This window comes from Polypterus senegalus, chromosome 8, assembly GCF_016835505.1.
Source record: "Polypterus senegalus isolate Bchr_013 chromosome 8, ASM1683550v1, whole genome shotgun sequence".
Taxonomy (NCBI): Eukaryota; Metazoa; Chordata; class Cladistia; order Polypteriformes; family Polypteridae; genus Polypterus; species Polypterus senegalus.
In genome coordinates this window covers 115,843,104-115,857,739 of record NC_053161.1, presented here as the reverse complement: position 1 = coordinate 115,857,739, position 14,636 = coordinate 115,843,104, and the positions used below count along the sequence as shown (strand labels likewise).

At 38.7% G+C, this 14,636-nt stretch overlaps 1 protein-coding gene across 1 annotated transcript in view; it reads left to right on the top strand.

Moving 5' to 3' along the window:
- LOC120533626 overlaps nucleotides 1–14,636 on the top strand; it is an 86,953-nt gene that overhangs the window by 44,233 nt on the left and 28,084 nt on the right. Inside the window, exons 3-4 of the mRNA XM_039760539.1 lie at nucleotides 10,081–10,139; nucleotides 12,835–12,926. Coding sequence (XP_039616473.1) covers nucleotides 10,081–10,139; nucleotides 12,835–12,926 — 151 coding nt within the window. The remainder of the gene's footprint in view (nucleotides 1–10,080; nucleotides 10,140–12,834; nucleotides 12,927–14,636) is intronic.

Sequence of the window (14,636 nt, the reverse complement as noted above, 5' to 3'; positions counted from 1 at the left end):
TTTTTTTACAAATCCAGTCTTTTGCATGAAAAGTTGTGAATGCAAATTTCAAGCCTCTTTATGTGCATGCACAAGTTTTATAAATCTAACCCCAGGGCTTTTTACTTGTACTTGTGTTCCTCCTGTTCGCTTTTGAATACTTGTTACACACATTTAGTATGGAGAACTTGCTCTATAAATTTATTGTACATGTGTTAGTGTTGTCATTATTTATTACTAAATAACAGGGACCATGAGGAGAATACAAAGAAAGGAGACAAGATTAAATGTTCTTGTAAGGTTAATAAGAAGAGAATGACTGTGTTTGGCTGGAGTTAACAATTGTGACATCACACTTCCCACTTTGTTCTGTTTTCACATGCGTCTCCAAATAACTTTTGAAAAGAAACGCTTAGGAACTGTGACTTGCTACTTGATTTACCGAAAAAGCAGGTAAAGTTAGCTGTAATATTAGTCGGTTAAAAACAAAGGAGATAAAATGCAATAAGTGAGCACTGCATCACTTCAAATAAAGCTGCTAAATGCTATTCTGATACGTTACAGCTTTGTAAACCTGGGTTAAAAAACATAACATTTTTAACCTTGCCTAATCTATTGGGCATTCACATGAAAAGTCCCACTTTAATTTGTCATTTTTCCCATAGAACATAAGTGCCTTATAAGCCTAACTAGACTATAGAGAGGCCAGGAGTACTGGTTTAGAAGGAAAAAAAATTATATTAACATAAAATAGCAAAATTAGTATAAAGAGCCATAAAAAATAATTAAAAGCTTCTAAAACATTAGATTAAGCATAAATTAGCATGTTAAGTAAATATGATAGGTCAAGCAAATAGTTAACTAAGAATCAGTTATATTGCATTATTTTTTAAGCTTACAGCAAAATTTCTAGTGTGAAAAAGAACAGAAATTGACATACAGAAACCAGCTTAGAACAGGATAAGAGTTTGAGAATACCTGTGTTCAAGGCTAAGAAGCTAATGAAGCGATACCACAGAGAAGATGGCTCTGGAAGGCACATAACGAAACCAGCTGGATTGGGGAATCACCAGAAAGGAAACAAAAGGCTTTTGCTGTAAGCAAGGTCACACTGATGTAATGCATGAAGAGAAAACCTTAGTAAATCCAGGCATTAGCAAAAAATATTAGAAGAATATATTAGAAATTAACTTTAGCATAGAAATTAAGACAAATCAAGCATGCCAAGCAATGATTAAATGAAAGCATATACTATATTTCTTTTTAATTAAAACAGCTTTAGCCAACCATTATAACAGCTTGAAAGGCTAGAGGAGGAAGTGACACCACGAAAAACCATATATAGAATAAAGAACATCTGCCCAGTTGAAGAACCAATCAAGAATAAGCAAAACAGAAACTGGAGTGAACAATAGACAGTATAGCCAGGTGCAGAATGAGCTAATTTAACGAGGTCAAATTGATAAGAAATTGTAATATAAACTTCGATTGCTGCAATGTTCAGGGCTCAGCTCAATTTGGCCGTATTGGGTTGAGTCCTTGTTGTTTTTTGTGTTGTTTTATTGCAATAAAGCTTTAAAACTCTGTCTGTCTATCCCGTGTCCTAATAGCCTTTATTTTTAGGTAAAAAGCCTTCTGATGATGAATTTTTTACCACAACACTAAAAAATCAAAAAAGGCAAGAAAATAGTACAAAATTAAAAACAATTAAAGACAACACCATAGTTTTATATGTAATGTTTATAATTAACTAAGATTAACAAAACTAAATCTAGCATTGATGACAGACTATATAAGATACATCACCTGGATGTACTAGGACACATCATCAGTGATGTATCCTGAGGTCATCGGCGTTTCGGGTCTCGTAAAATCATACACCCTCGCTCAGGCAACCCAGCCGGGATTGATCAATGCCCAACTTGTATCCCAGTTGTGATCCACGGATCAGCCCTCTTCATCCAAAGCCACCTTGAGGCTTTTTCTGCGGCTTCACTTGCAGATTTAATGGCACTCTTCTTGGCTGCTCCTGTTATGCCCAACCATGTGAGCGTCCTGCAAATCCTCTGCAGCCAATTTCTATGGGCTCATAGAGTACCCTCCAGCCTCTGTCCCTACACTCCTCCACCAGCTCCTGGTACTTGCCGTGTTTCCTCTCATTAGCTTCCTCGATACGCTCTTCCCAGGGAACTCTCAGTTCCAGCATGATCAGCTGTTTTGAGGCCTCAGATGTAATGATCATGTCTGGCTGGAGTGTTGTTGTTATAATTTGCTGTGGGAACTTTAGCTGGTTTCCCAAGTCAGCCTGAAGCTGCCAGTCAGAGACTGTGTGGAAGAGGCCTGTTATTACTGCCTTTGCCTGGGATTGCTGTCCCGCTTTAATGAAGGTAACTGCCTTCTTTGAGCCGTGGAGGAGTTTGCTTGTGTTGATGGCTGCAGCCAAGCTTTCAGCAACTACCTTGAGCACCTTGTCATGGCGCCACCGGTAGCGGCTGTCTGCCAGTGCCTTAGGGCAGCTGCTGAGTAGATGTTCTAGAGACCCTCTTCCTGAACAAAGTGGGCAGGATGGTGTCTCACTCTTTCCCCAGACATGGAGGTTTGCTGGGCTTGGCAGGGCATCATAGACCACCTATACCAGGAACTGGACACGAAAGAAATCTCCCTGCATGATGTCCGACCAGGTGATCCTTCACTGGAGAGTACTCTCCCACCTTGTCCATGCACCTTGTTTCCAGAGTCCTACTGCCCTGCTCACTCTCTCTTCCTCCATCCCTGCTCGGACATCTTCCTGGAGTAGATGGATTCTCTCCTTGCCCTGGGCCTTGCCGACCTGGGTCTTTGGGAAGTAGCCCAGACCTGCTCTACCTGTTGCCACGGTGCCCACCAGAGTCTTCTGTCTCAGGTGTGACTCTGCCACCTCCACAGCCTTCTCCGCCCTACATTTCCTGCCTGTCCTCACCTCAATGCCAGCTGCTGACACCTTACAATCCTTGGAGTCCCCGTACTGTAGGGCTTCTCTGGTGCATGCTACCATGAATTCTTCTGTGAGGCCGCTAAACGGTAGCCGCATGATGTTCACTGTTCCATACAGTGCTGCGCTGGTGAGGCTGCATGGGAGTCCCAGCCACCTCCGAAGAAAACTGTTGATCTTCTTTTCAAGGGACTCAACTGTTGAAAACGGGACTGCATATACCAGAAGAGGCCATAGGACTCGGGGCAGGATCGAGTGCTGATAGATCCAGGCTTAAACCAACTAGGCAGGCCAGACCTATCAACCTTGGTGAGTCATGTCCTAAGCTCCTGGGTGGATTTCTGAATGGCAACTGTGTCTTTCAGACTTGAGTCAAAGACTTTCCCCAAATTCTTGACTGGCTGCTCTGTGATGGATGGGATAACTGTTCCCGCAATAGCAAATCGGCACTTATCAGTCACCTTCCCCTTCTTTAGCACCATGGACTTTGACTTGAAAGGCTTAAAACCCATCCTTGTCCATGTGATGGGTCTCTCAAGTCCTCGTAGGATCCTCCTGCTCCCTGGGACCAATGTTGTTGTGATGGTTAGATCATCCATATAGGCTCTTATCGGGGGCTGTCGTACACCTGACTTAGTCAGGGGCCCTCTGTATTCTAGCTCGCTGCCTTGACCACCATATTCATGGCAAGGGCAAAAAGAATAACGAAGATGATGCACCCTGTTATTATTCCCTTGCTGATTGTCTGGTATAGACCCATAGGCATTGGCCTCTCTGATCAGCTGACTTACCACACCTGTGTGCTACAGGCAGCCATTGACTCCAGGAATCCCCCCCTTCTGGACAGAGGAGTCAATGTAATTATTCTTGAGGAGGAACTCAGTATAGTGTTTGAGTCAAAACTTCTCGTGCATAACCTCTGAGAATGTCTTCAGTGCGACAGGGTGGAAGAATCAGACTTTATTCCCAAAAGTTATCTTGCTTACAATAAGAATCACAGGTAAAAATTACCCACAATTATTAAAGATAAACCATGCAAGCAAGTACTGTTCAGATGATTACTAAGTAAAGGATATAAGTGTATCCTGCAGTAAAGTGGTGCCTGTTATGTTACCCAGAGAGACTCCAATGCATTGCAACAGAGCTTTTGAAGAAAGGGTTTGATGGGTGGGTAGATACTGTGGAGTACACAGACTAAATTGACTGTGTTTCATAAGAGACAACCCACTTAATCTGTAAGAGCTAAGAGAAAAGATAAATCATTTGCATGTTGCTGTTGGTCTTATTCAGAAGGCCATCTAATCAAGGGAGACATTTTAAACTGTTCTTTCATCGATGATGCAAAACCACCGGGTTCTGAGCTTAAAGCTGAAGCATTGTAAAGCATAAATGACACATAGCTCTTTTTTGCAACTCTGGATATTGACAGTGAGATTGACCTCTACTTACATTGTAAATGGGTAAACATTTTTCATAGTGCTCCTCAGCAGAAAGAAGCACATGCCCAGTTAATTACAGTGGGTGCTGCCTAAAGCCGTACTACGAGAATTTCAGTAAGAGTCTGTTGTGATGTGAGATTTTCCATATAACTTGATAAATAATTTGTATGTCTTTATTTGTAATTTAGGCAAAGCAATGTAATTTAGTGTTTACCCCCTTAGGAATGGGTCATTTTGAATTTTACAACAGAGATGGGAGAATGTGTCTTAAACTAGTTTGGCGAGTATTTCTCTGCTAAAAGTCTTTCAACCCCCGCAAGGAAGCCAGGTTACCTTAACATATGGTTTGGGGGCAGGTGTTAAGATGTTCTATTTCCCCCATTGATCTGAGGTATGGCTGTTTGGAATTGGCTTGTTTCAGAGACCTTTATGTACCATGATGTTCTATTGGCTGTAGGGGTTGGACAGAAAACCCATAAATTTGCTTGCTTTGTCTCACTCTCTCTCTCTTACTAACCTCTGATGATGAAAAAGTATCTTTCTCTTACTAACATCTGAAAGAAGCATCACTTACTGATCTGATGAAGAAGACCATCACACCATGAACTGAAGACAACACAATGAAGAGCACAGCTCGGCTAAAGCCATATTGAACAGACATGTGGCTGAAAGCTGAGCACCAATGATTCCTTAACTAGAGGCATTAAGTAACAAACAAGTCTGTGTGCCGCCTGAAACTACACATCACCATTTAATCAGGTTGTATGGTTGCCAATATTCAAATGTACTTTGCATTTTGTTATGATTTATGAATATTATCAATAATACATTATTTTATGTGTAACTCCTGCTTGTCTTTTTACTACATCTAATTGCCTGAGGTTATAGATATAGAAGGGAAGGTGGGGATAAGTTATATACAATAATACCTTATAAATAGTGGTAAGTCTGTGAGATTAGACATTCTGACAAAGGCTATATATTAATAATACAATAGGGGAAAGTAGAGCAATATATTACTCTACCAAGATAAAACAGTCTCATAGGAAGATGTCAACTGTGTCTGTCTTCTTCTGCCTGTCACAAATGTTCCACCGAAACTGGACTGTCTGTTACATGTTTCTGTCCAGGTTTTAGCCTAGATCATGACACACTAACATATTTTTGATTTCTTCATAAAGTCTATACCCAAACAGTAGAAATGAAAGTTTCTTTGTAAGCCTCTGTACTATTTAAGGAATCAGACAGCCTCATAGTAACTATGTGTAAGCTACATAACACTATTGTGCCTCTTTTGGATTTGAAGTCGGATCTTGTTAAAGAGAAAATATCCCGCAGGTTTATTCAAGATTGTATTATAGCAGCTTACACTCTAGACTTTAAAACCTAAGGCTGACACTTCAGCCTTCAAGACTGAGTAACTATGTGACCCTAAGCAAGTAGTATAACCTATCTCTGCTCAAATTGTCAGATATGCAGTTGCCATGGTAAAACAGGATATGAAATGTGTCTTAACAGAGAATTTGTTAATGACAAGTGGCAGAGATCAAATGAGGCATTTCTTTAAGCGTTTTTCAAAAAAATGGTTGAAGACATTAATTAAGGTCAAAACAAATAAGTCATATGCTTGTTCATCAGAGTTCAAGATCAAAACAAAAGTTGCCAGCAAAAGAAAACTTAAGGCATATCTAGAATCTTTTACCTGTATGAACTGTGTATAAGAGTTCAGGTCTCTCAAAGATTATCCCTTAAGTGGTTCAATGTCTAATGCTATCCCCTGCAAATGGCTATCATTTGTAGCGTGACCATCACAAAGTTATGCACCATGCAACGTGTACATCACATGACCCACAAGACTTAGCATCTTAAGTATCCATATGGTAACTTCCATGGGGATAATTATAAAAGACAAAGATACAAAAATACAATGGAATGACATCACTAAATAACATCATTGTCATCTTCTTATCCATGGTTTAGTAGCTGATCAGAAAATGTAGTATTCCATGTACTAAGTCATACATTATGAGATGAACATAATAGTATGTACTGTATATCTATAGATTTATCTATCTATTGTATATACTCGCGGATACGTTCTCCCGCAGATAAGTCGGTACTTGATTTTAATGTATAATTTCTGGTATATTATAATGTCGGTCATATAAGTCGAATGTGGAAGATGCACGCTATTGGTTCAAGACATTATAATATGCTAACGTCCACCTGAGAGAGTAATCAGAGAGTACACTGTCTTTTTTTCTATGTATTGTGCCTACATAACCACACGGTAATACCCAAACTATTCCAAAGTGCCGTTTGCCCTGATTTGTGTTTTTTGTATCTCACGCCCTCATACACCTTAATTGTAAGAGAATCCCTTATCTATGATGGAGTGTTCACTTAGACAAAAATATGAAGCTGGTTTTAAATTAAACGTCATTGAAGTAGCCAAAGAAATTGGAAACTGTGCTTCTGCAACAACATTCGATTTGCCTGAGAATCTGATGCAAGATTGGAGGAGAAGGAAGCAAGAAGATGTAAAAAAAAAAAATTAAGTGTCGCATTTTTGAATGGCTGTATAAGTCGGGGTCTGATTTTATGATTGATTTTATGGGTTTCAAGACCTGACTTATACGTGAGTATCTATCTATCTATCTATCTATCTATCTATCTATCTATCTATCTATCTATCTATCTATCTATCTATCTATCTATCTATCTATCTATCTTATAGTGGGCACATTGGTTAATGCTGCTACCTCATAGCCACCAGAGTCTTGTGGTGTAGTGCTAGCTCTGTCGCCATCTGTGTGGAGTTGCCACATTCTCTTTGTGTCTGTGTGGTGTTTTTCTCTGGGTGCTCAAGTTTTCCTCCACATCCCAAAGGCTTAAGTTATTTTCATTAGTTAATGCTAAATACTCCCATTGTGAGTGTGTTTGTAAATATAACATGTGGTGGACTGATGCCCCTTCTAGGTATTTTTCATTTTCATTTTCCATTTGCTGGTTTTATCCTGTTTAGCCAGTTGTCCCCTAAATGTTTTAGGTACACTCTTCTCAGCCATCTTTTGGGGTGACACCAGTTTTTTTCATACAATCATACACTACTTCCAAATACATCTTCTTTGGTCTCCTTCTTGGCCTTATTCCCTCCACCTCCATTTTGGTTCACTTTTACACCCTATTATTTTATGACTTTCACTCTGCATGCTCAAACTACCTTAATCTGTTTCTCTTTAGCACAACACTTATTTTGAGCATTTAAATATTAGGAATTAATTATCAATGTATTCCTGACAGCATGAGAATAGCTGTACTATGTTTCTTGTGCATCCTTCATAAAGCAAAGAATGTGACCAGTCTTACGGTGCACTTCTGAAAATGATGCCTGCTTTGGAAAATTAAAACACCTCACAACAATTGCCAAAAACTACTTTCTAAGCACTTTGAGCTACATTATTTGTATGAAAATGTGCTATATAAATAAATGTTGTGGTTGTTGTTTTGGCCTCAGACACCTCTTTTTAACTGTATGTTCAAGGCTTTTTCTAAAGTTAAATTTTAAAACCTGGCCTTGGTTCTAATACAAACCTTAAATTTGCTCATGGTATGGTGCAGCCTCCTTAGCGTTATGTTTACCCCTGGAAGCCAAAAATGTTGAATTTTTTCACAAGAAAAAATTATAATATGTCTAACAGAAAAATGGTAATATCAAAATGCCAATATAAATAGAAAAGAAAAGGTGTATCTAGTGTTGACAACTGTACTGATGCAGATTTAGTATGCATGATTTGTGTAGTATGTTTTGAAACAGTCACCAATGCACAGCCTCATGTCAATATTTGGGAGAGAGGAAGTGTGTTTCTTTGTGCAATTTTCTTAAAATTTTATTTCTTTCACTTGCATATGAGAGAATGTCAGCGTCTGATCTGCAATATGGACATGACCGTTGTGTTATTGTATGCTACCACAGAGCAAGAGCTTAGTGACTTCCACATTTCTCCTGATATGAACATTTACAGTTGCTGCATTGTGAACAGTGCTTAGGAGACTAACATCTTTCTTGTCCTTCTATTTGATCACAATTATTTTACTGTTTTGCCACACTGAAGCTTCATGTGACTGAATTCACCACACATATCATGGTAGTTCGGCCATACAGTGCCGTATATATCAATTATACTGTCTGTGTCCACGTCTGTCCACCAATTCACATTGTCACCATTATCACTTGATACAAGTAATTGTTCAGTTTCAATTTGTTCAAATATTGTCTTTACATGCCCCACTCATAAACATTGATAAGCTACCATACAGTGACAAAACACACTTAAATATTCATGAATTTATTGCAGCCTCATGTTATTTGATACTCTAGATTTGCAGCAGAGAGTTATTCTGGCTTAAGTTTGTGCATGAAAACAATACCGTTTAACCTGAGAGACACTCGGGCTTCACCGGATTTACATAGAATTTCAAGCCCAGAGATCCTTGGGGTTAATGCCAAGGAGGATAGAGGAATATTCTTAAATGAAGTTAGCCCAATTTCATCCATATCACATTATGTTAATAAACAAAATTCTACCAAGAAGCAGGTCAGATATTGTAGTCATACATATCATAACTCAAACATTACTAGATTAACATAAATACACTTAGAAGAGTGGTTATTGCTGCTGTCTCACAGCTGCAGAGGCCAACGGTCACTGTCTGTGAGGAGTGCACATTCTGTTTGTGTGACATTTTTCTCTGGATCTCAAAGAAGGAAATATGAAGCTAGTTTAAAATTAAAAGTCGTTGAAGTGGCAAAAGAAACTGGTAACTGCACTGCTGCAACAAAATTTGATGTGTTTGAAAAACTGGTGTGAGATTGGAGAAAGCAAGGAGATGTAAAAAAAGAAAAAAAAATGAAGTGTCGTATTTTTGAACGGGCATATAAGTCGGGGTCTGATTTTTTTGATCGATTTTTCAGGTTTCAAGACCCGAATTATACGCAAGTATGTACGGTATGTTACCCTAACTGGCAATGCTAATTAGCCCCACTGTGTTTGAGTTTCTGAATGTTCTCTCTGGCTGAGTTGGATTAGGAGGTTCATTAATGAATATATGGATATATTTGGAACAATTGGAGATTTTTCTGTCTATTACAACAGCACAGTTTTATTGTCAGTTTTAAATATTCTTAGCAAATTAACCAAATACTGTAAAGTATCTATCTATCTATCTATCTATCTATCTATCTATCTATCTATCTATCTATCTATCTAAAGTAGATGTGATTTCACATTGTTCTGATTTATTTATGTTAATCACAGTGATTTCTTCCTTACCACTCATTTAACTTAACATGTTCATATACAGTATGTATGCAAATATTGCAAGATTTAGTAATTTAATTTATTCTTTTACAGATGTAGACATGGGCAAGTGCTCTGAGCCCGTACTCAGTGAAAAACACTTTACAATATACTTTATGAATGAAAGTGAATCTCATATACAGTACATTGGCCTGTAGATAGCGGAGATGTACTTATGACAGCGCAATCCCTAACAAGTGAGCCAAGTGCAGGAGTGAATTTCCATGCGTGACTATCATTGTGTCCCTGTTCCCTGAGAATCCTTTACCTAAAACTGCCTACTTTGACTAGAACTACTACTGCAGGCTGATTTGTAATTCTGTTTTTGCAGATATATTTAACATCAAAAATATCTCTGTGGAAGAACAGCTTGGGAGGCCACATGAAAAGGTAAACAATATTTGTCACTATGTTAGTATTTTCATCCTTTTGAACATTCAAAGAATGAAAGTAATTGAATGCTGTTTTTTTCCTGTTGCTTACATAATGTGCAAACCAAATCAAAGCTACCCTACTAGGATGTGCTAGCATTCATCAAACGAACCCTTGCTTGAAACCTGCCAAGCTATAAAAAAAAAAGACGGAGGAAGCTCAACAGGGTAAATTTGACCTTGGAAATAAGATGCGACACGGAAGGCATGAGCTGCTGTGTTACTTCATAAACTGATCATTAAAATACTGTTTTCACAAAGAGTAAAAGTAATAAAAGCCAGGCAGAAGCCTTCTGCTTCTAGAGATGGGGACTGTCTGTATTAACAGATGACTAAACTTCCGTTATTAAAATAGACAAAGAGAACATTGGTTGACTTTTCAACACCTGTGTAATTTGTCGTTATCTAACCCTGTGACAGTAATTATACAGTGTGTGAATCAGAATGAGTCACCAGAGGCCATGTTAACAGCCCTTGTTACAACATCTGACACTCATTCAGAAAAATGCAAGTCCATTATTAAATAACATCTCCACGGTAGTGTGCATCTTTGAAACCAAAAGAAACAAAAGAAGAAACCCAGATGGCCTGAAAAAGTCTGGCTAGAGAAAGAATTTCCTCCAGCTGATGTAGTAAGTGACTTGATGTTGTGTCTGTTTATTAGTCAGTGATGCTGATTCTGTAAACACCCACAGAATATTTTCAAACATGAAACTCAACACAACACATGCAGAGATAGGGTCTCTTTTTAGTCCCTAAATGATTGAGACACTTTCAAGTCTATCATTATGTAAACCCAAAATATTTTATAACATTAAAAATGTCTTGTGGTGCATGCCTTAGGGAGGATGGTTAAACTTCCAGTAGAGAGATTAATGGAAATATCTAAAAAGAACTTTATACCAGCCTTATGGGATATTGTTGTGTAAAATATATTTTCTAGAGACTTCTACAAATGAAAGTGTGTGCTTTAGCACTAGTGCTTCAAAGTTCCAAAGTTAGTCATTTGTCGATTCCAGGTCTGGTAGCTGGCAGTGTTGTTTGTTTTCAAAGCACCTTAGTGTTCTGCCTCAAACCAAACACACAGTGAGTGCATGCTAGACTATTTGGTGAGCATGAGAGAGTGCATGTTGGTGTGCAGGAATTGTCATGTGAGGGACTGGTATCTTATTCAGGGCCAGTTCCTGCCTTATGCCAGATGCTGTTGGGATAGCCTGTGACTTTTTATAACCCTGTCCTTGAAAGAGTGGCTTCAGAAAATGGGTAGGTTAATGGCAGGATGGATGAATGAATAGATGGATAGAAATTTGATGCTCTTTCATTATAGAGTAATCTGGTTTTCTGTGGATTGGCACAGTAGTACACAATTTATAAATCTGCATTAAATTCATTAAATTGATCAGACTTTGTAGGTTTCACAGGTTTCCATACCAGTAGACCTTCCTTCATAGTCCTAAGACAGGATTTAAGACTACTAAATGTGCCCAGTGTGAGAAAATATGGGTGTGTGTCATTCTACAGATTGCCTTCCTATTTAGTTTTGTTTTCTGGCTTGCAGTTACTGTTGCTGGTATAGGCCTCTGCAATACGATTAAAACAAAAGTGGATATTGAAAATGTATTCATGAATGAATGGTTCAAGGTGATCTGCCTTTAGAAAAAAATCCATTACTGGAGAATTAACTTTATCTTTGGAAATCTTGAATTTCCGATATCATAATTTATCTTCACAAGGTTCGCCTCACTTGGAATAGGTTGCCAAATACAAAAACAGCAACATGATGGCACACAGGCAGACCTAAGTCCTGCATCAGACCTTAAGGAGAGAGAGAGAACGACATACTATAAGCAATGACAGGTTGTCACAGTATGTGATTGGGAGCACTGGGGCCTGGATAAATCATGAAATGCTTCTTCAGTACTCTAGGGAGCAACACTTAACCTTCTTCTTATAAAGAACATGAGCCCAATGGTGGCGACACAGTGGGGTCACTAAGAAGCATCAATGCTGCCCTTCTGAAAGGCTAACATGTGCGGCGGAAGAGTAAGGGAGAAAAAGAAGATAAGAAAAATAGCACTTTAATGTGGTACTCTTGTGGACAAGTGGGTGAGTCCCTCCACCTGATAGAAGGTTGTTAAACCTATCTAGCTGGGTCCATAGGGGCTTCAGATTAGCTAGTTTATTCTGTTTATTTCTACTTTGTGTTGGTGCATCCATCCCTGTATGGTATTTTAATAACACAGATGCTATTTTAGTTTATTAGTGTTATTTAGGTTGCAGAAGCCTCCCATAGTGGCTACATTCCTAACACAATATCTAAAAACAACAGTGGCCAGTTTTTCTGCTTTCATCATGAATCTGAGTCCAGTTTCCAGCCTGATCACTGTTTGAGTGGAGCTGCTTGTTCTTCTTAACTCTTGGATCTCTAGATAAAGTTTTTATTCAAATTGAAAACACAAGTATCCAAAGCACTTCATTCTGTGTGAGTATGTGGTTATGCCTCGTAGCAGGTACGTGTCCTGTTCAGGGTCAGCTTCTGTCTTCCACCTGATGCAGTCAAGATAGAATCTGACTCCCGGTGACAGTGGTATGAAAAAGCAGTCTGTCTGCCTAAGCTTGCTTGTTTGTTAACATATTTATTTTTTGTTCCGTAGCTTGCTGATTCCACCTTTGACTTCAGTGATAATGAGTCAGACTGTAGCAGTGAAGACACAGTAAACCTAAGTGAAGATATGGATTTTCAAAGGTAATGTACAGTATTAGAATAAGTACTCTTCCTATTTTGAAAATTCTCCATGTACTTCTTCTTTTGATGATCACTGTGGCAACAAGTTGAGCTGATTAGGCCAGACTTTCCTTTCCACAGGAATAGCCCTCTATGCACTCCTGGATTTGCCTCCATTAGTTTTGTGCAGACCATGTTCTATAAGAGATACCTGGAACATCATCGGTAAATGTACAAACCAGAAGCTCAATTTGAAGGTCCTAGCAGATAGCAGCTCTACTGCATTTTGTAAAGGTGGAGCCTGTGAACCTCATTTAGGCAACATGTGCCTTTGATCTTATTCTTCTAGTAACTTTTCCAAGAAGCCGTAAATGACTATTGGAAAGTAAGCTGAACAATAATGCAAGAGTCTCATTCCATGACTTTGCTTCCATTTTGCCAGTACTGCCCAGTGCAATGCCCAATATACAGTACTACCCCTAATACGCCAAGATGCTGTTCAGTCTCACTGTCATTTCAATCCTCACTTAAGGTACTTGAACCTCACTTGGGTATGCTGCTCCTCCCTTTTGTGCAAAGAGAAAGCTAGAGTTTTCATGAGCTCAGATAAGGAGGTGCAGATTCTTTTTCTTTGTGCTTGGATGTGAATCATCTCCTCAATTTCCTGTAGATAGCATAGTTAGATGAGCATAGAAACACAGCATGCATACAATAGAAGAGGTACTGTAGCTCTTAGGTCATTAAATTGGACACTCATTCAGCCTCATTTAAGCCTTGTTAAGCTGTCAAATCTCAAAGAAGAGATGCACCCTGGACAGAGTTCTATAACTACCTAATTTCAACTGATTCACTTAATGCCAACTCTGTACTGTACACAGCAGCAGTCCTTTGTAGGCCCATATTCATGTTACACTCCCTATAAAATGTGAAAATGTACACAATCAAAATCCTTTAACAAACTGAAAGCCACTGGTTGATATGTTAGGCAAACTACTGTCTATGCAAAGGTCGAAGAGTTGGTCCCCCATTTTATGGTCAATGTAGAAGCAAAATTCTTGTTTTTGTATATGAGGCTTCTTCTTCTTCTTCCTTGGCTACTCTCATTTTATATAAGGACACTATTTTTGACTGGGTTTCTCAAGTACTAATCATGTATAGGTTTTAGCATGATTTTTTATGTTTTGATGTCATTCCTCACTCCAACCTGCCCTTATTTATCTGGGCTTGGGACCGGCTCCAAAATGGAGGCTGGGCTAGTTGGATTATCTAATCTAATAATGCTGATGATACTGGGAAAGACAGAAATGGTATAAAAGTTTGAAACAGTATGTTTTATGCTATAATAGTGACATTCATATTTGTTTCAGAATTTTGCAGATTTTAACTATTACTAGTTTTGCCATACAGTATGTTACAGAAAACAATTATTATACACACTTAATCCTTTGTGGTCATCTTTACAAGAGGGCTATTCAGCCTTCTTTAGGGTGGGTGGGGGGATATCTGGCCACCCAGGCCAAATTACACAAAGCGCACCCTTCCACCGAAAAATAAATTCACATCTCATGTTACACTAAATAAAATATACTGCCTGCCTCCACAGACCACCAGCTTTTATGCAAGTCTCGGTCTGACACGTTGAGACAGCACTGTACTCAGTAATGCTATTCTACATGCCAGCGTCTGCATCTCATAACCCTGCAAAAAAAAAATCAAAAACAATCAATTCCT